Below are 21600 nucleotides of genomic sequence, written 5' to 3' on the forward strand. Positions count from 1 at the left end.
CACATATGAAGAGTTAAAAACTTACATACAGCATCTTGAAAGTATCTCAAGTGAAATGCCTTTAAAGAAACATACATTGGAAATAATGAATAATTAAAACACACAACCCTTTTTTCAGTGTTAAAAAAGCACCAAAAAATGTATTAATGTCATGTAAAGAAGCCTTGATCATTGCTGGCAGAAGGATACGTGACAGTGGTGTGAAGTGCACTCAGCGTCTCTAGGTGGTGTAACACGAACAGCAGGCCGAAGGAAAATACACCCACCATGTGAACACTCAGAGACAGCAGGAACAAGAAGAAATAGCGATAATTCCTTCGGCCAATGCAGTTGTTCACCCACGGGCAGTGATGATCAAACTCCTGCAGTGACAACACAAGTACATGTGCGTGTGAGCGGAAGCAATAATTAGTTATACTACTGTGTGTGTGTGTGTGTGTGTGTGTGTGTGTGTGTGCATCTCACCTCCACACAATTGTCACAGACGCTGCAGTGTGAGCAGCGCGGAGGCCTGTAGAAGTGGCACGTGGCACACCACTTCATCCGCACCTGAATTCCCTTTATCTCCACGTTTTTATAGAGCGGAGCTCGGAAATCGTCATCTTTGTCTTCGTCCTCATCCGCTGAGATTGAGAGGAAAACAGAAGGAAGTTTTAACATTGCGTGTTGCTTGCAGTTTTATAGGCATCCTAAATTACATTTAGATTCAATTATTTGCCAGACGATTTTATACAAAGCCATTTAAAAATGAGAACCATATTAACAAATCAAAGCAACAATTTAAAAAAATACTACAGATAATATAAAATACACTTAATTACTACTACGAATTGTGCTGCCTCTTCTTTACAGCTCTATGTTCACATATTAGGCTACTTGTTGTGAGGGTAGTTTAAGATCATATCCTACTTTATGTGCTTTATATTTATGTATGTCCACGAACAGTAGATGGTGTTGTTTGTGATTGGCTGGAGGGTGTGCATTATTTCCGTTGAAATGCACAGGTAGTTCCAGTCAGTTTTGATCACAGTTCGAAATACAGTGAATCCGGAAAGTATTCATAGTGCTTCACTTTTTACACATTTTTTTTTTATGTTACAGCCTTATTCCAAAATGGATTAAATTCATTTATTTGCTCAAAATTCTACACACAACAGCCCATAATGACAATGTGAAAAAGATTTTTTGAAATTGTTGCAAATTTATTAAAAATAAAAAAGCTGAAAAATCACATGTACATAAGTATTCACAGCCTTTACCGTGAAGCTCTAAATTGAGCTCAGGTACATTCTGTGTCCACTGATCATTCTTGAGATGTTTTAGCACCTTAATTGGAGTTCATCTGTGGTAAATTCAGTTGGTTGGACATGATTTGAAAAGGCATCCACCTGTCTATATAAGGACCCAGGGTTGACAGTGCATGTCAAAGCACAAAACAAGTATAAAGACAAAGAAATTGTCTGTAGACCTCCAAGACAGGATTGTCTTGAGGCACAAGGCTGGGGAAGGTTACAGAAAAAAATTCTGAGCACACTGAGCACAGTGGACTCCATCATCCGTAAGTGGAAGATGTTTGGAACCACCATGACTCTTATTAGAGCTAGAGTGATCGGGAGAGTAGGACCTTAGTCAGGGAGGTGATCAAAAACCGATGGTCACTCTATCTGAGCTCCAGCATTCTTCTGTGGAGAGACAACCATCTGTGCAGCAATTCCCCAATTTCGGCCTGTATGGTAGAGTGGCCAGACAGAAGCCACTCCCGCCTGGATTTTGCCACAAGGCATCTGAAGGACTCTCAGGCCATAAGAAACAAAATTCTCTGGTCTGATGAGACTAGAATGTAACTCTTTGGAGTGAATGCCAGGCGTTAAGTTTAGAGAAAACCAGGCACCACTCAATACCAGGTTAATACCATCCCTACAGTGAAGCATGGTGGTGGCAGCATCATGCTGTGAGGATGTTTTTTAGCAGCAGGAACTGCCACACGGCCAATGGAGTGACTTCACAACAACTCGGTGAAAGTCCTTGAGTGGCCTACCCAGAGCCCAGACCTGAATCCTATTAAATATCTCTGGAGAGATCTGAAAATGGCTGTACACTGTCGCTTCTTATCCATCCTAGATAGAGCTTGAGAGGTACTGCTAAGAGGAATGGGCAAAAATTTCCAAATACAGATGTGCCAAGCTTGTGGCATCATAATAAAGAAGACTTGAGGCTGTAATTGCTGCCAAAGGTGAATCAGCAAGGTATTGAGCAAAGGCTGGCCAGGATTCCTTCAGTATGTATACAGATGTAGTGTAATGATGCAAAGACCAACAGCGGAAAGTTAGTATTTCCTGCCAAAAACCTACCAGAACTACTCAAATTAAAGAAAAAAACATTATTAGAAGCTTACCATGAATTATGTTAAGAGAGTTTTTAACACTTACTAGCTAAAAACTTTTCGTTACATTTTTTAACCAATAGATTTTAGAATAGATTTTTTGTCTTTTTTTAACCAAAATAACGACAGACTGCAGCTTTAATGTTTCATGGTTAAGAATTGACCCTATTGTTGTATCTAATAATAAAATGATAGACAAATTGGATCCGGATGACCTGGAACCTAAATTATAAGCAGATCATACCTCTAGGAAAGACTCCAGGATCCATGAAGGTGGCCATGCTGAAGTTTGCCAACACAAAGAGGAAGACGATGCCATTGTAGAGAGGCACAACAGGAGAGACCGCCTTGGTCAACCACGGACACCTGAGAGGAACCAGAAACAGCAGGGGATTATCATCTACAGTGCTAAAGAAGATGCATGAATGAATATATATATATATATATATATATATATATATATATATATATATATATATATATATATATATATATATATATATATATATATATATATACAGACTGCTGCTGATCATTGACAGACTGTTGATTCGCAAAATTAAAACAATAACAACAACAATAATAATAATAATAATTATTATAATTTTTTAAATTATTTTTTTTATCTATTTTATAACAGTATCATTTATTATAATTGTTTTGCACACGTTAGTCCAAGATGACATATTTTTATATTTAAACAATAATTAATCTAAATAATTTATATTATATAAATATATATATAAAAGTTTTGCTATAATAATATATATAATATATATTTAGGTTTAGTTATAATAATATATATAATATAAGTTCCGTTATAATAATAATAAAAATAATAATAATATGTAGTAATAAATAAGTAATAATAATAAATAAATAAATAAATATGTAGAATAAGTATTATTATTAGTAGTAGTAGCAGTAGTAGCAGCAGCATTACATTAATAAAATTTTTAATAATAATGCTTGACAAAAGTGATGACAAATTTACCAATTGACCCAGAGCATGTAAACGTTTTGTCCTTTAACAGAATTGTAATACAAATTAATTGCTGCTGCCCAACACATAGGATATTTAGCAAGATGATATGTTGAAATCCACGACTAGCTGTCTGACCATGCTCAGTTCTTATTTAAGATGAGTTAACAAGCAGAGCAGAGCACTAAAATATACCTGCACTTCTAAACATGGGTCTATTACATTTCACTTTGTGGCCAGGAAAAGGCCACTCAGACAGAAAGACACCATTTGACAGATATGTAAAGGGACCAGTCACATTTATTTTTGTTTGCACATGTCATTTAGACATAATTAAATCTATGCTTCTCGCCTTTACTAAGGTTGCATGCATGTGAACTGATCCTGTGCAATAAACCAGATGCACAATTAAGAAACAAAGCAATCACTGCTTTTTCAACAGCATTCTATACACTCTAAAATTATGCATCTGTATCATAATATCTTCTGGTATATGCTGTGATGTATATATGTCAATGTTTAATAATAATAATAATAATAATAATAATAATAATAATAATCAGAAGAAGAAGAAGAGGAAGACAAAGAAGAAGAAGAAGACTACACACACATACAAATACAGACACATCTACTGAGAGACTAAAAAGTCCTGTATATTCAGAGAAATGTATTGTTTCCAATTTTTAAAAAATGTTTTTTGGTTTGTTTTTTGTAATATCTACTTCATTCATACGGGAAAATAGAGGGCTCCCATGTGCACATAAACTCCACATAGGGATTACAGAATAAAGACATCAGAAAACTACTGCTGCGTCCCAATTCACCTACTATCCATCCTAAATAGTATTTGAAAATAGAATTAGCATGTCTCAAAGCATAGTATGTTGATAAGAGTACTGTATGTTAAAGGTTCCCGGATGGTTTACTATTTTTGCAAGAAAGACTCGTGAATGGGAGATTAACCTGCTGCTGCTTCTCCAATAACTAAGAAATAAAATATGACAGAAATGTGGATGATTGACATAGCTCAAAAAGAAGCAACACAACGATCTGTTAACGAAGTGGTAGTATGTCCCAAAGTACATACTCTTCTGCTACACACTCAAAATTTTTCCTTTACACAAAAAGTGCATATTTTTAGGGCGAAGTATATGTATGCGAATTGGGACACGTCATTAGCTAGAAATGGATGAACTGATCAAATATAAAGAAAATACACTAATGACTGTGGAAATGTATAATTCGAGTTCTTCAAGTCATTCTGTCATTTTAAATGAAAGAAGTACATACAGTAATGCTAACTGATCTACCCTTTAATCACTGTATAGAACATGGGTCTCGAACTGGATTCATGGAGGGCCGCAGCTCTGCACAGTTTTGCTCCAACCCTAATCAAACACAGCTGATCCAACAAATCAAGGTGTTCAAGACTACTAGAAACTGTTAAGCACTGTGCAGAGTTGTGGCCCTCCAAGGAGCTTGAGGAGTTTGAGACCATTGATGATGTTGAATAAAGGTATGATTTCTTCCTTTTTTTGTGATATGAAATTACACCTGGTCACAAAAAAATGGCTCTATTTTGGCAAAAACAATATATTGAAGCCCTCGAACATTATTTTTATTTCAGGTTAAGTGCCAACTGCTAAAATTATTTGAACTGAATTTCAACTGTTGTTACTAAATCTTATTTAACAGTTCATTTACCATGTTAAATAATAAACATAAGCATGAGATGCATGATCATGATGTATGAAACCAATATACAGTAGCTGCTGTTAAACTACACTCGTTACTTAATAAAAACAAAGTGGCTAGCTAAAGGAAAAGCTACAGTTGTTACTTAAACTGTCCAAGTTTTATGACTTAAGATATTATACAATTTTCTTGCAGCGATTAATTGCTAAAGCTTTTTCACAGTGTGCGGTATTATCAAAATATATGAAATGATTGAATATCGCCGTATGTCTACAGCCAAGCTACTGAAAAATGTAGCTATGCTAATAGCTAAGCTATGTGTAGCTACATCTACTCCCCAATACTGTTCACAGCAGCTTTAAACATGTCATCCAATCAGATTTCAAAGCTGAAACTATATCCATAACTCTCCTGGTGTATGTTTTCTCTCAGTAGGCCGTAGATCAAACTACTATTCTGTCAAACTCAAGAGAAAAAGCATTATCTCATCCTCAGTCTGCACTGGAGCAATGCCAAGCTCTTCAAATAGGTGAAATCTGTCACCTTTATCGCTGATGTGATTTCATTCTCTCGTTCCATTCATGTTTCTATTTATTATTTTCTTCATTTTAATCAGAGAGCTCACAACGGCAGTCCTGAGAATACCAAAGCAGTAATAAAGTGGAAGGTAAGAATGACAGAGTCCAGATTCACCACGTTCAGACACAACAGATGGAGTAACTCCCCATTCAAGTATAATCCAATCCCAAACAGACGACCTCGGAAATCTATCCGTGCTGTGGGCGAAGAAATAAAAGCCGCATGAACATCTCCTTAGGGGTAAACAAGTAAAATTGTGGAATAAATTCATACACAGGCTGCGAAATTCAATAACCTTGATCTTCCTCTGTGTGACAGAGAGAAAGCAGGCTGTGGTCATGAAGTACTGAGCATCTATAGGCTTCAAGAGCCCTTCATTGTACAGGTTTTTTAAAACCTAAGGTGGTTATACATTTTTTTCTAGTCCTTATATCTAAATCAAGAACAAATGAAAGGCTTTTCATGCCATTGATTGCTTTTTTGCCATTTAAGACACAAATCCATTCCGTGATTCAATATTTTTATCATTTAATACACAATTCATTTCATTTATGATAAATTTGTTTTTGTTTTTTTTTATTGTTTTTACTGGCATTGATGGAATTAGTCAAATAAGGTAAACTTCCTGCTATTACTATTACTTTTTCTCAATAAACTCGTAATTTGATGCTTATTAATAGTTTTAAGGTAGTAGTAGAGTTTAGGTATTGGGTAGAATTATGGACGTAGAATAAGATTTTGTTTGTAAGTACATCTAAATAATTGAAACTTTGCATAAAAGTATATTGTTTTAAGTGTAACAGGGTATGTTTAAGATTGGTAGGGGACATATTAGTGTCATAATATTTAATTAACAACTATAATCTATTCATAGTAGTTAATATGTAAATATAAGTGATCCCTTTTGAAATGTTTATGACTTCCAGTTGATATGAGATATAGACTGTTATTATAATGTTACCTAATTTTTAGGATAAATTTGAAAATCAAACACATAAATAAAAAAATAAATTGAAATTGTCAATTGTATATTATGTTTTCATTATTATTATTATTATTATTATTATTATTATTATTACTATTATTGTTATTATTATTACTATTATCATTATCATCATTATTATTATTATTATTATTATTCTGGAACAATAGGATATACAGTATGGTAATTGTTCACAGTTTATTATTGTCTATTTATTCAATTTATCTTGTACTATATTAGTTAAATGTTTAGTTTATGTCTAGTGTGTGTCATATTTTTGTTTTTAAATTGCACAGTGGAGTATGGGAGAAACGCAATTTCAGTCTGCTGTGTAATGTACTGTTGCATGGTTTGATTGACAATAAAGTTGACTTGACTTGACTTGATTATTATTATTATCAGTAGTAGTAGTAGTAGTAGTATCATCATCATCATTATTATTATTATTATTATTATTATTATTATTATTATTATTGTGTAAAAATAAAATTAGTTCTTGCTTTTAATATATTGTCGACATTCAAAAATATATTTAATCTAGAAACCATAAAATGTGAAAACATTTGACCAATCCAAAACTTTATATGGCAGAAAAAAAAACAAATAATTAAATTAATTAATTTTCATTCAACTTTATTTTTTTTACATCACCACAAGTGCAGTCAAAGAACCACTTAAAAAACACATTTACCACAATGAACAACAACTTTTCGGAAGATTACAGTTGGAAATGTAAATGTTTTCATTAGTATATAATCTGTTTTGGAACACTGTGGTAAGTTTGTGCAACAGTTCACTGGTCTATCTTTTATTATTCATTTATTTTTTAGCACACCACAAGGCTAAAATATCTGGACACTCACCACACCACATGCATCTGTTTACTGAACACTTAATTTCAAAACTATGAGCATTATTGCCTCTGTATGCAGTTATAACAGCTTTAACTAACATGGAAATATAAAGCGTGAAACTTGAATCCAATGTTGCTTAGGACAAAGCGTAAATGTAAACTCAAGAGGCTTTGAGATTTAGTCAACTATTGGACCTTACTTTGTAGAAACATGCATAGTCATATTGTCTTCAAAATATTTCAACAAAGTCCTTATAATGCTGGGAGAAAACAAAAGTCCAATTTACATTATACTGTATATGATATAGGTCATGTATCTGCTAATCTGCTCCCAAGTCATCAACTATAGGGCGCAGGACATTGGTTGCTCTCGCCTCGGCAGTCAATAAGCTTGCTACTCAGCATTTGAAATGCCTCAGTATTGTTTTATAGAGGTGTGAACCTATACTGGTCTCACGGTTCGATTCGGTTACGATTATCATGCCATTGATTCGGTTCAATTCGATATCTCAGTGCATCACGGTGCATTGGTGATGCTTTCCATATACAGTGTTATATTTTAGGGCGGAGGCTATAACATGCTGTCTGTATAAACACACAGACACACAGCACCACACTGTCTCTCATTCAAACACATTCACAAACATAGACAGCATCAAACAAACAAACACGCGCACACACACACACACACACACACACACACACACACACACACACACACACACACACACACACACACACACACACACACACACACACACACACACACACACACAAACACACACACTTAAGCCCTTGCAACAGGGAGAGCTCGCGCTGAGCGGACCAGAAAAACGAAAAAAAAAAAAAACGAAAAAAAATAAGCACTTTTCCAACGGTCCCTTACTGAGAGCTCCTCTCAGCCCGAGCTCTGCTGGCTAAAGTAAACGCAGACTGCGAGGGCTTAAACGGAGCAGTGCTCGTAATGTCGAGCAAAAAAAAAAAGAAAGACAGCTGTAAAACATAACCAGCTTTGTCTTTCTGTAGGAAACACACTTTAGATCTTTTTAGGGTAAGAGGTTTTTGAGTTATTGCCGTCTATAACTGAATGTGTGTCAGGAAAATCGAAAACGAAACCAACTGAAGCGCGCTCATTTCTGGCACCCCCCTGGATATACAGCGCCCTTAGCATTTGCCTATGGTGCCTATGCCACAGGCCGGCCCTGAGTTGGCTGACTGTTGTAAATACCGGCGCTCACCTCCCTCACGACAGAGCGCATAGGAGATAAATGACGTCAGTACATAATAACCGGTTATGAATATTACTGAATCGATACCGAATTGTCCGCGTCTGCATCGCGGTGCACCTAAGAAACAATTAATTTTGACACCCCTATTGTTTTACACTATATAGCAGGGAATTTTTTGGAGACCCTCCTCCACCCTAGCTCCTCTTGTGTTTAGATATTCTGTGGGTGTTACATATATATATATTAGGTTTGCAGCAGCAGTGTTATATTGTCAGATCTCATGTTTGTAAACACAATCGCAGAAGTAAGTCCTGGTCCTTGCCCTGCCAAATTAATTAAAGCAGCAGAAATAGCAGCAGCAGATCTAAAGTATTCCACCAAGACCAAACACATCAACATTGCCATATACAAATTTAATACCACATATTTAATACCACAATAAATAAGTGTTGTCATGACAAAATTATTTTTTGCTGGACACAAATCCTATTTGAAGTCAATAAAAAATTGACAAGTACATAAATTTCCTCCTCTGTAAACATAATTGTGAAGTGATACATAAAAAAACTCCTTCATGCAAAAATTTGTTGCATTTAGAAACAATATGTATTGTTCAGAGTTATAACAGTCACCTTAAACCAGTAAACATTGTATTAGCCGGTATCCTAAACCATGTTTACATAACCCCTATTTTTAGTGTAAATTATACAGGCGTTTCACCAGCCCAACGGCTGAGCTAGAAGGGTGTATATTAGGTTAAATTTAGGCATCTCACGGCAGTGTCTCTAACATCTAGCTGCTACAAACATTAGCATATCTGTGCCAGAGGCAGCCAGCTATCCGTAAGGATTATAATATGCCGACGAGATCAATATAGATAAAAGGAACAACCCTGTCAACAACAGCTTTAGGCAGCACAAATCTTTTAAACCAGTGCTTGTTAATTCAGAACACCCCGATGGGGAGATAAACAGAAAAACACATTAAAATATGACAGGAAATGTGCAGGAAATTAAAGCGAGAGATGGATATCATTGCCTCAACCAATCTGGTCATATGTTTAAAAAGAAGTAATCATTTATTTAAAATAATAATTACATTAAAATAATAACATGTATTGGAATTCTTAAAAAATGCTTAACTAACTAACTAACTAACTAACTAACTAACTAACTAACTAACTAACTAACTAACTACTAATCTAGCAGAAAAACTGTAATTAATGATATTGATAATAAAATTAGCTAACTAATCAGATGATAGGTTTATGAAGGATCAGCAATGTCATAATAATAATAATAATAATAATAATTATAATAATAATAATAATAAAAGTGAAAATAAATAAATAAATAAATGATTAATCCTGTGGAAAACTAAATAATTTATTAAATTATTAAAGTAATAATTAAATAAAATTAAAGCAAAAAATTACTTAAAAATATATGAATAATTCAGCAAAAATTAAATAAAAATGAATTTAACTTAATACAATTAAATTTAAGCAAAAATTGAGTGAATGAACAATCCAGCAAAAAAATAAATAAAATTAAATTTAAGCAAAAAAAAAGAATGAATGAAGAAATGAATGAATAATCGAGCAAAAAATAAAATAAAATAAAATAAAAGCAAATAAATGAATGAAGAAATGAATAAATAATCCAGCAAAAATTATTAAATGAAATTAAATGAAAATCAAATTAAATTATTTTACATTTAAAAAAGAATGAATGAAGAAATGAATGAATAATCCAGCAAAAATAACAGAAAAGAAATTGAAAGCAAAAAACGAATCAACTCATAGTTGAATGAATAATCTAGTAAAAATGTAATAAATTTAAATAAAATGAAAAGTAAATTACCTGAGAAAGAAATAAACGAATAAAGAAATTACTAAATAATCTTGTGAAAATAAAATGAAATTAAATTAATTAAAGCAAAAAATGAATGAATAAAGAAATTAATTAATAAAGAAATTAATGAATAATCCAGCAAAAAAAAATTCATTAAATAATTAAATTAAAGCAAAAAACAAATAAATACAGAAATTAATGAATAATCCAGCAAAAAATAAACAATTAAAGCAAAAAAATAAATGAATAAAGAAAGTAATGTATAATCCAGCAAAAAAATATTTAATTAATTAAATTAAAGCAAAAAACAAACGAATACAGAAATTAATGAATATTCCAGCAAAAAAAAAAAATAAATAAATGAGTGAAGAAACAAATGAATAACCTAGTCCAAAAATATAATAATAATAATATAAAATAATAAATTAACCTACAAAGTGTTTTTTATTAATCATAAAATAAATAAATGAAACAATAATACACTGCAAAAAAATTTCTGCAAAATTGTTGCAAACAATTTATATAGGTTGAATTTAAACAAAAAAATAATTTAGTAATGTTTAACCTAATTTGTTTGATAAATTCAGCTCAAATAAATTGTTTACAACCACGTAACTTTATTTAAATTTAGTAAATCCAAGGAATCATCTTTGAATAATTTTTTTTCAGTGTAGGATAGTACATCAAATTAAAAACAACAGTAAACTGTCAGGTTATTAATAAAAAAGATTTGTTCAGCTCCTTAATCTTTAGTAAGAGCAATATTAATTGCTGTGCATGTCTTTACAACCACTAATAAATATCTCTTCTGCTTGGATCTGACAGCGAGTCATCAAACTGTTTCCTCAAAGGCGAGCAGAAACATTGCTATGCAGCAAACACACCCCCATAATGCACTGGGATGATGGATGCTTTTCGGTGATGTAGATCCCATCTGACTACACAAATATCATATCTAAGTGCCAGAGGAAAGGCGAAAGCTTTTGAAGTTTCACCTATCATCTTATGTGTCGGTGTGTTTTCGTGCTGAAAATGCAACATCAGTGCTTGATGTGTTGTTTATTGTACACATTTTATATCCTTAAGTGTTAGTGCATGATGGACGTCATGACGCAGAGATAAGACAGACTTAACCACTGAATTCACACCTCATTTTTTTAAAGCAAGACACTGAAGAGGAATATAGGTGAAAAAAAATAACTAAGCCTACATGTCCGCGACAGTGATGTAGTCACGATATTGAAATTTGTAACTTCGATACGATACCAAGAAAAATATCGACATTCCATTCTGTGAGGAAACCGACCCCCATAAATTAATAATAAACTACTGCTGATGAGAAAAAGAGGGAGTTCTGTATCTACAATAAACAATGCTTCATTAACCAACATGTAATCTACATAATATATAACAAAGCGGAGGAATCTAGAAAAGAGGAAGACTGTGATGGACTCGAATGCGGGAGATCATTAATCAGTCGGACAGGTGCTTACTGGGGGAATGTTGAAGCGCTAATGTTGTGTGGTGAACAGATCCACCCTGGAGCTTCCGACAACAGAGAAATGAAACGCGTTATTCATGAGAAAGACTTCCTGTACAGCCGTCCCGAAAGAAAAATGTTTGCCCTACATTTCCCCTCATTAGAATTTTATGAAAGTAAATGACCACTCCAGAGAGCAAGGTAGTGTGTGATGGTGAGATTTTGCCAAAATTAACACTCGCCAGGAAGAAAAAAAATGCAATTATAAAGGTGGATTTTGTAGGATTTGGAACTGGTTTAAGGGTGTTTAAGAGGAGTGTTAAAAGTTCTAATATAAAACTCTATTTTTCAGTGTAATAAATATTCGAGCTGTTCACATCATATATTTCAAACTGAGTATAAACTGTTCTAAATATTTATAAGTATTTGCACTCAATCAAATCATGGCCTTAAAACATTTCTTCAAGAAGCGAAACTGAATCCACATCAGACCAAATAATAACATATATAATCAATTAAGATCATCAAAGAGTGCTGATAATCCCAAATCATCCGCCAGTGCATCAAGTTATGAGTATACTCATGTTAAAGTATGATTTTAATACTCATATACTTACTATTTAGTCTCCACTTCACTTCCTAATCTGCAATTGCCTCTCTGAATATCACACTAACTGTACCCAAAAAAAAAAAAAAATACTAATACTACTAATACTTTCCTTCTTAGACTTTACAGACCTGAAACTTGCCTATAGCACTTATTCATTGTTGCTCTTATAGTTGTGTAAATTGCTTCCTTGTCCTCATTTGTAAGTCGCTTTGGATAAAAGCGTTTGCTTAATGACTAAATGTAAATGTAAATGTACTGAAGTATGAGTATATGCTCCTATTGATATAGTAAACATTTATAGAGAAATACGAGTATAGACATTTATTTAGTATACTTGTGCCAGATTATCAGTTTACACTCATATATTAACTATATGCATTCTGAAGTATGAGTCCCACATACATATTTAGCATGTGAGTGGGAATTCACATTTAAAACATACAAAGAGTGGGTACATACTACTATACTTAAGTATACTCAATCTAAAGATTCTTTCTGAACTTCTATTTTGTTCATTGATAGCTTTTTTACTGTTAGCATAAGCTATTTTGTTCATCATTACATTTACTATGTGCATTCTGAAGTATAAATATCACAATATATATTTAGCATGTGAGTGGTGATTCACATTTAAAACATACAAAGAGTGGGTACATACAACTATACTTAAGTATACTCAATCTAAAGACTGTCTGAACTTCTATTTTGGTCATTATTAGCTTTAGCTTTATAATTAGCATTAGCTGTTTTGTTCATCATTATATTTACTATATGCATTCCGAAGTGTGAGTACTACAATAAATATTTAGCATAAGAGTGGGGATTCACATTTAAAACATACAAAGAGTGGGTACATACAACTATACTTAAGTATACTCAATCTAAAGACTGAATTTCTATTTTGTTCATTATTAGCTTTAGCTTTATCATTAGCTGTTTTGTTCGTCATTATATTTACTATATGCATTCCGAAGTGTGAGTACTACTATACATATTTAGCATGTGAGTGGGGATTCACATACAAAGAATGGGTACACTACTATACTTAAGTATGCTCAATCTCAAGACTCTTTCTGAACATCTATTTTGTTCATCATTAGCAAACTGTTAGTAAACATTCCAATGTAGAGCCGCTAATTATGAATATGTAAAAAAATGTGTGTGAATTCACCTCAATAACAAATCAAACACACAGGAAAATAGACAGCAAAGTGAAAAACAGTAGTTCAGAAACCATCTGAAAACTCTATAACCTCGGCCCTGCTGGAAGGCAAGATCTACCCATTTAAAAAAAATATAGAAAAATAAAGCTACATTTTTCATTTGCATTTCCAGCTTATGACCTTTAAATTAGCATTTTTAATTTGCATTTTTATTACCACTTAACTTTTTTATTGATGCAACCAAACAAAATCAATGACACCAGGATGTCATTGGGTTGTTTGAGGTGAGAGGAACCTTTTTTAAAGCTGTTTTCTATTGGCAGTGGGAGTTTTGCACGATGCTTATGTGCCTTGCGTTTTTGCAGTTTAATGAAAAAAAGTTGATATGTTTTCAACTCACTGTGCTGTAGGTGCACCTGGAAAATGTGAGCGTGAATGCAAGCCACGCATCTCCTTTTGAAATAACCAAACCTATCTCAAGGCAATTCGTAACTTTTTGATTTAGTGGGCAATTCTTATGAATTTGTACAATCTCATTCATAGAATTTAGCATGATTTGCTTATACGCCAATGATGGTTGGGTTCAGGATTGGGGTTGGGTGCCATGCCACCTTTTTAAAATCGTACATGTTTGTACAACTGACCTCGTATGACTGAATTTTACCCACTAAACTTACAAAACGAAAAATAGTTATGTTTCCTCATGAAATGGTTGAAATAACGCACTTGAGCATGCAAAAAAAATGCATACTGTATTTGAACAGCCCCTTATTTGAGGCTTGCAATGTCATCTGGACAGCAGTTTATCAATGTTTGTGGCAGCCGGATCAAGAATAAAGAGAGATACAGTACATAACTTGAGATACATTTCTTGTATGTATTCTTCTATCATTTTCGGGATCTTAAAAGACCTAAAAGTTGATCGTGACCACTGCAGTAGATTAAGTTAAAACAAGCTGCTTTACAGTAATATTAATCCCTATAGGTCAAAGATTTTGCCAAGATATTTAAAAATATTTTTGTAACTTAAAATAACCTCATAACAATTTTTGTGAAAATACTAAAATAAATATTGTAAAACTTTACTTTTCTGATCTCAAGAACCATTGGACTTACTTGCAAAATCCTAGAGAAAAAAAGTCGTTTTTAATTAGAATTATAACATCAATTCATGCTCAACAGCTCTCCGGTGTGTTTCTGCTTTTACTTCATCAAACTGCATCAAACACACTACATAATGTCCATGGACCCAAGGTAATTCAAATGTGTTTACCAGCCAGTGCAAACTGGTCCAGAAAGTTCACTTTGGCAAGCTGTCTCCAACTGTAACAAATTCCTAGTAAACATTTTGGGCAGATTTTGTTCAAAATGAACACAAATTCATTCTTCAATTACACTAGAAATGTTTTGGACCCTGAACACACTGTGACTAACGCCACAATCTCAGCTCTTTCCAGATGGAGGTGTACTGTATGTGGCATGGCACTAAACAGTTTCACTAATCCTTCCTGGGATGCCAAGGCTTGGTTTCCCTTATCAGCTCCTGCAGTGTTTGCCAACACAGAGACCCACAATGTTCCTCCAGACCTCCAGCAGAACACGGTTACACACACACACACCAATAAACCTATTAACCTATCACGAAGCTTATTAGCTTAATCAGGTATTTGGTGTATCCCAGTGCTATAGCGATTAAGCTACAGTACAAAGAAGCCTTAACGATTCAACTGGCTCTCCAAGATTAAACATACAGTGCACTTAAAGCAGAAATCAGTCAGATTTTTTGTCTTGTGAACTGCGCACATGCATGCAAGAGTAGTTGATTAATAGGGGATCTAAAATTTTCACCTCTATCTGACTGATGGGACGCTGACAATGAGGTTGGGGATTCACGTACAGTTCTTTATCAATAGGAGTAGTTAAGCAGGCAATGGTCATTCACAGGTGCAAACAGGTACATACAACATAATCTGGAAGCGTAGTTGGGAAACAGGCAGATGGTCAAGGCAGGCAGCAGACAGCATAAACTATAGAACGAGGAAAGGATAAAACACGGAGAGAGTAGGCCAGAAACGCTTCGTAAAGTTACAGGGTTAATACCAACAAGACTCAGCACTGTGTGTGAGCAAGTGTGGTGTATTTACAGTTCATGTAATTAGTTCATTATGATCCTCTGGCTGTGTGAGAGTAATCAATGTAAAACAGGAACAGGTGTGTGTAAGGTGCATGACAGGATTTGTAGTTCCTGTGGTGGCAGAATTGTAGTCCAAGTTAACGTGAAGGTTCTCCAGCGATCTGCAGTAGCTAGATCGCTAGTGACTGCAACACTATCTATACATGTTCAAAGTTTGTACATTTAAAAAAAGCTTTTGTTCATCAAAGCTGTATATATTGTATAAAAAATTGTAAAAACTTTTTATGAACTATAATCATGAGGTCAAAATGCAAAGAAAAAATCCTGCACACTAGTATTAATACTTGCTTATAGATTTAATGGTTATTTTGACAAATTTTGTTATTTATTTTTATTTAACGTCTTGTTTTGATGCCATGATTGCTTGTTATATTACATACTGATTGATTTCCATTAGTGATATTCATTGGTAATTGTTTTCTTAAAAATGCTGGGACTTTCTAATGTTGATTTAATAAATATTTGAGCAAGTATTGATACTATTGTGCAGGATTGTTTGTTTCATGTCTTTTCACACAATTTGACATGGCCTGCATCCGAAATCAGCTACTACTTAGTAGGGTACTCCATATGAATTTAAATGTACCACTCAATCTATAGAAATGTACGTTCTATACAGTATAAATGGAACTCGGACAGACTAAATCCATAATTTTGTCATGATTATGTGACCTACCCACGTCAGTTGCATTGCTTTACTCGCATTCATGAATTCTCTCATGGGGCATCATGGGATAGCATAGCCTTCATCTGATGCGCACATCAGAATCTTGCCGAAAGTAGAAGTTCATCCGGGTACTTCTCACATACTGATTTTTAAATTCTATAAATTGGGACATACTACTGAGCTTCTATACTGATTTTAGCATAATTTATAGCTTGGATTTATGCAATTTTAGAGGCAGCTATGGTGATTTTTCTATACGCACCAAGTTTAAACTGATTGACTTAAAATCAGGGCTGCACAATACTTAAAAAATACGTTATATGCAATATTGCTATTGTGTATTGCAATAGACACTAATACTAAAAGACAGATAATAATGGATATGTTTGGGATCTAATAAAATTTTCCGATGTAAGGCGTGTATAAAGATTTTGAGTTTCAGCCCGGGAATTTAAAATTCAATCATTCATTCACTAATTTTCTTTCAGCTTAGCCCTTTATTTATCAAGAGTCTCCACAGTGGAATAAACCACCAACTATTCCAGCATATGTTTTACGAGCGGATGCCTTTCTAACCACAACCCAGTACTGTAAAACACCCATACATTCTCGCATTCATACACATACTCATACCTTACGGCCGATTTTATGCTGCTCTATTTTCATGTTAGTGCATCCCTAAAAATGTATTGCACCTCTCTGGTGGGAATTTGATTATTGCATATACTATCACCGCGATAACAATACTTTTTTGATGTATAGTGCAGCCCTACTTTAAATCATACAATTTTTAGCTTGGGCTTAGCCAAGAGTACCTGGGTCTAAAAGAATATATACTTTGAAAATGTTAAAAGTAATGTTTGTTTTTAAAATCAATACATTCAGTCAGTATTCTAATCATTTTAAGTTGGAGTCAAGTTTTGGCCAACTAAATAAAAAAAACACTACATAGTATTTTCAAGAGAAATTCAGTGAACTTAAAAAAAAATAAAATAAAAATGCTGCATCCTCTGCAGCCTAACTTGGATGCTTGAAAGTTGTCTCAACTCATTATTTTTGCATCGTCTCTGAGACTCGAGCTACACACTTACAAACAAAACGCAGAGAGCAACACAAGCACAGATCAATCCCATATTAACCCACCAGCAATTCACCTCTCCCCACAAACACACACACAATACGAGATTAAAGCATCAGTCAAAACACAGCCAGAGGGAGTAAAGCTCCCACAGACACAGAGAACACACTGCTAACAAAACAAAACCTACAGAAGACGTATTACTAGCATAATCTCACCAGTCTAAAAACTACCAACACAATAACACATGGTACCCGATAGGCATTATGGGATATGATCCACATAAAAAAAAGATAATCTTCCCGGCTAGCCCTTTAAACAATTTAATAACGAGAGTGAAAAGCACCATAAATAAGGTCACAAAGCCCCGCCGGTCTATTAATCACGCCCTGAAAGGACAATAGAAGAGATGACATCCCACTCTTTTCTCTTATAGATCGGCTTAAACTGCCAAATACCCCCAACAACAGCAGCTTAAATGAATCTGAACTAAACTGGGGGCTGAACTTGAACGTCTAGAGCTGGATAAATACGACCGAGTCAGATTTAGACATGAGGGAATTTCTGTCCCCAAAATCATCAACACGGTCATGTCCTCAACGCAAGTCTGTACATATATCCACAGGTGTGCTCCTTAAACATACACATATACTGAGAGCTAGATTTAAAGTTGTGTCCTGACCGTGCATTTCTGAGTGGCAGTTGTTGGCTAACCCTACATCACATTCCTCACCATGCGTATTTTAAGGGCAGACTGCAGCTGCTGCGGTTATATGCGTGGCAAATATCGGACGGCCAAAACCAGGCCCTGAACATAGAGAGCAGGGCAGATTCATAGAAACTGGGAATAAGTGTGTATGCAATGTACTCTCCACCCTACTAACATCTTAACCTATTTTGATATTGGTTGTAATCTAATGGTGATCTTTAGTAAATCTCAATTGAAGCAATAATTAAACAATAATAACTGTTTTAAAATGAAAATGTGCTTGTGTCAGGCATACAGCATGAAAAATCTGTTGAGGGGGAGTTGCTATGCAGTTTCTAGTAGGGGTGTGTACCACACCGCGTTTTGGGTACTTAGCACAACAAAAGGGTACCAAAAGGCGGTTTACAGAGATACTTCACTAGCTTGTGCAACAAGCCAGTAAAATGAAAACAAAGGAAGTGCCATTTTTAAATGCCGAGACATTATACCGTCATAATATATACATATGACAACAAGCCATGGTCGACCCGAGCTCAAACAAACCTTGTTGTCGTCTTGATGAACAGCCATAAATCCAAGAACAAGAGCAGAATCTACCCTGTGCCATGTTTTTGTGTACAAGGTTGTCTAAAGTGCGAGAGGTTTCACTTTCTCGCATGCATTCGCCACGCGTCTAAATCTGTAATCATGAACTTTTTGAGCTGATGAAAAGGTGTGCAGGATTATTGAAGTGCTTCTGGCATCCGATCATTTCAGAGATGGACAAACTCTCGAGAGTGACATGCGAAAAAACAAAGCAGAAGCCGGAAAAAACAAAGAAGTGAAACTAAAACATGAACAAACTGCCATGTTTAACTATTATCATCACCTTTTGGACTATTATGAACTGGGTATGACAGAATTACTTTCTAATAAGAGGTTATATATGCTGGTGAAGAGTAAAGATACAGATGAGAGGTTTGCACTGACTGTGGGCTTTATGTCGTGTGCTGTTTTTGAACCCAAATAAGGACTAAATGTATGTTGTGTGTAGTTTTTCTGTAATTGGTGACATATTGAATACTGTAAGGGTCTGTAAGTATTCATAAATGTTGCATTTATTATTTATTTAATATAACTGCAGACGTTACAGAAGGCTATTTCACAATGATCTGCAGTTTTAATCAAATCATGTTCAAAGAAAGGTTAGTAATGTAGCTTTACTTTAACATTTCCTTGACATTGACTGAAACTTTCTGCTGTACACCACATCCACCAAAAGAGTACCATTTGTACCCTATTAGCAGGGGAAACGCAAGCCTGATAAAGGTGACCCGTACTGTACCAATCAGTGGAAATGGGCCATTAGTATCTCAGATTCTTTACAAATAATAATAATAAAAAAAACAGATAAACAAAAAAGCTGCAAAAGTATTTCCTGCCTGATGATTTTTAATAGAATGCAGTTAACAGCATTCTATTAAACATATATTTATTTTTTCAGCTACGACAGTATAAAAAATGGCTTTGCTTCTAAAATATGATGTAGTTAGTTAATATCACAAATGGACAAACACAAAAGTGATACTGCTATTAGAACTAGGCTAAAAAATCTTTCTCGGTTCATTATAATAAGCTATTATAATTTTTTTTTTCACTATTGATTCTAAAAAAAAAAATGCTTTAACATTTTTTTTATGAATTTTATGAGGCATAGACAAGTTAGAACTATAAGATATAAACTCACAGTTGCAACAATTGGACTTTATAACTTACAGTGGAGCTTTTATATGACACAATTCTGGGCCAAATCAATCAATGGAATGATGACTGACTGACTGACTGACTGACTGACTGACTGACTGACTGACTGACTGACTGACTGACTGACTGGCTGACTGACTGACTGGCTGACTGACTGGCTGACTGACTGGCTGACTGGCTGACTTGCTGACTTACTAATATAGACTTCTGAATAAACCAGCTAAATCTACCAAACTAATTTACCAACCAAAATGATTGTACATACTGCACGATTAGTCAATCCTCTATGTTCTAGGTATTTCAGTCATTTTTTAACACATCATTAATTTGTTTAGCTTTTTTCTTTGGTTTCTATAAAGTATAAAGATCTCTTGTGGCAGACATACAGATTTCTAATGGTCGGTAAGGTCGTATGTGTATATGCAGGTTGTGGGAGAATACAATTATTCATGGGACTCCGGCAAGATGCAAATATCCTAAAATTAATTGGCTAAAAACAAATAATCTCTTATTTATGGAGACCCGGAAGAGACGTGATGGTAGGGGAAAAAATTGGTGGAAGAAAAAAAATACTGGGTGGGAGAAAAAAAACAAAAACAAGAGTGATAGGAAAACAAGTTCTTTTGTGTTCCCTCGCAAAGATGTTTTGCGTTATCTCGCAAAACTGTTTCTCCACAAACACTTCCTGCTCACATTCATGTAAACCCTACCGTTTTTGCCGAAATTCTTCCGTATTTTATCATTCTATCCCACTATCATTAAGTATTTTCCCATATTTCTGATATATTTTTCATCTTGAAAGCACGCTGAAATTAATATTAAAATGTCTGCATCACTTTCTTTACATTAAAGCAGTGCGTCGATCGTCACCTTTCATATGCTACCTCTGAACCAGTCAATGCATGTATAAGCGCTGACTAACAGACGCGACAATAAACTGAACCCAGATCAGTTTCTGTACACGCCATTTATAGAGGAGCAAAAGAGCAGGACACTTTTGGATTCGGGTGTATGTTTAAACAGACAGACAAATACACTGAATAATATGTAAACATCTCCGTCCTGCATGTTTTATTTTAAACAGCTAATTTTCTCTTAAATGAGCACAAACACTTTCTAAAGTAATATGATGCTTTCATTTTAGATCTGTGCATTCTTACACAGACACATCTGTTGTCAAACAAAACAAAACTTGAGATTCATTTGCTGCTCACTTGTTTGATAACAGGTGTCACTTTAAATGGCGTGTACAAAAGCTGATCTGGGATGAGTTTATTGTACGGAGCGCGTCTGTCAGTCAGCACTTATTCACTGGTTCAGAGGTTGCATATGAAAGGCGACGATCGACACACAGCTTTAATGTAAAGAAAGTGGGACAGAATAGTACAATACGGCAGAAT

General features: G+C 34.3%; 1 protein-coding gene and 1 long non-coding RNA gene across 6 annotated transcripts in view; both read right to left on the minus strand.

The window, feature by feature from the left end:
• Positions 1-21600, minus strand: part of zdhhc8b (zDHHC palmitoyltransferase 8b) — a 135196-nt gene that overhangs the window by 24976 nt on the left and 88620 nt on the right. For all 5 annotated transcript variants that reach the window (XR_015489980.1, XR_015489979.1, XM_087251382.1 and 2 more), the window contains 3 exon segments: positions 2628-2749; positions 466-623; positions 190-362 (listed from right to left, as the gene is read on the minus strand). Coding sequence is in view for 3 of the 5 variants with exons in the window: in NM_178304.4 (NP_840089.3) it covers positions 190-362; positions 466-623; positions 2628-2749 (453 nt within the window). In the remaining 2 variants the exon portion in view is untranslated.
• On the minus strand, positions 11223-15610 carry LOC147843915 (uncharacterized). The gene is made up of 3 exons (XR_015491105.1): positions 13536-15610; positions 12903-13141; positions 11223-12666 (listed from the first exon to the last, which is right to left on the minus strand). It is a non-coding gene; the product is annotated as an uncharacterized LOC147843915 (long non-coding RNA).

The sequence above is a fragment of the Danio rerio genome, chromosome 5, assembly GCF_052040795.2.
Source record: "Danio rerio strain M-AB ecotype USA chromosome 5, GRCz13ab, whole genome shotgun sequence".
NCBI lineage: Eukaryota > Metazoa > Chordata > Actinopteri > Cypriniformes > Danionidae > Danio > Danio rerio.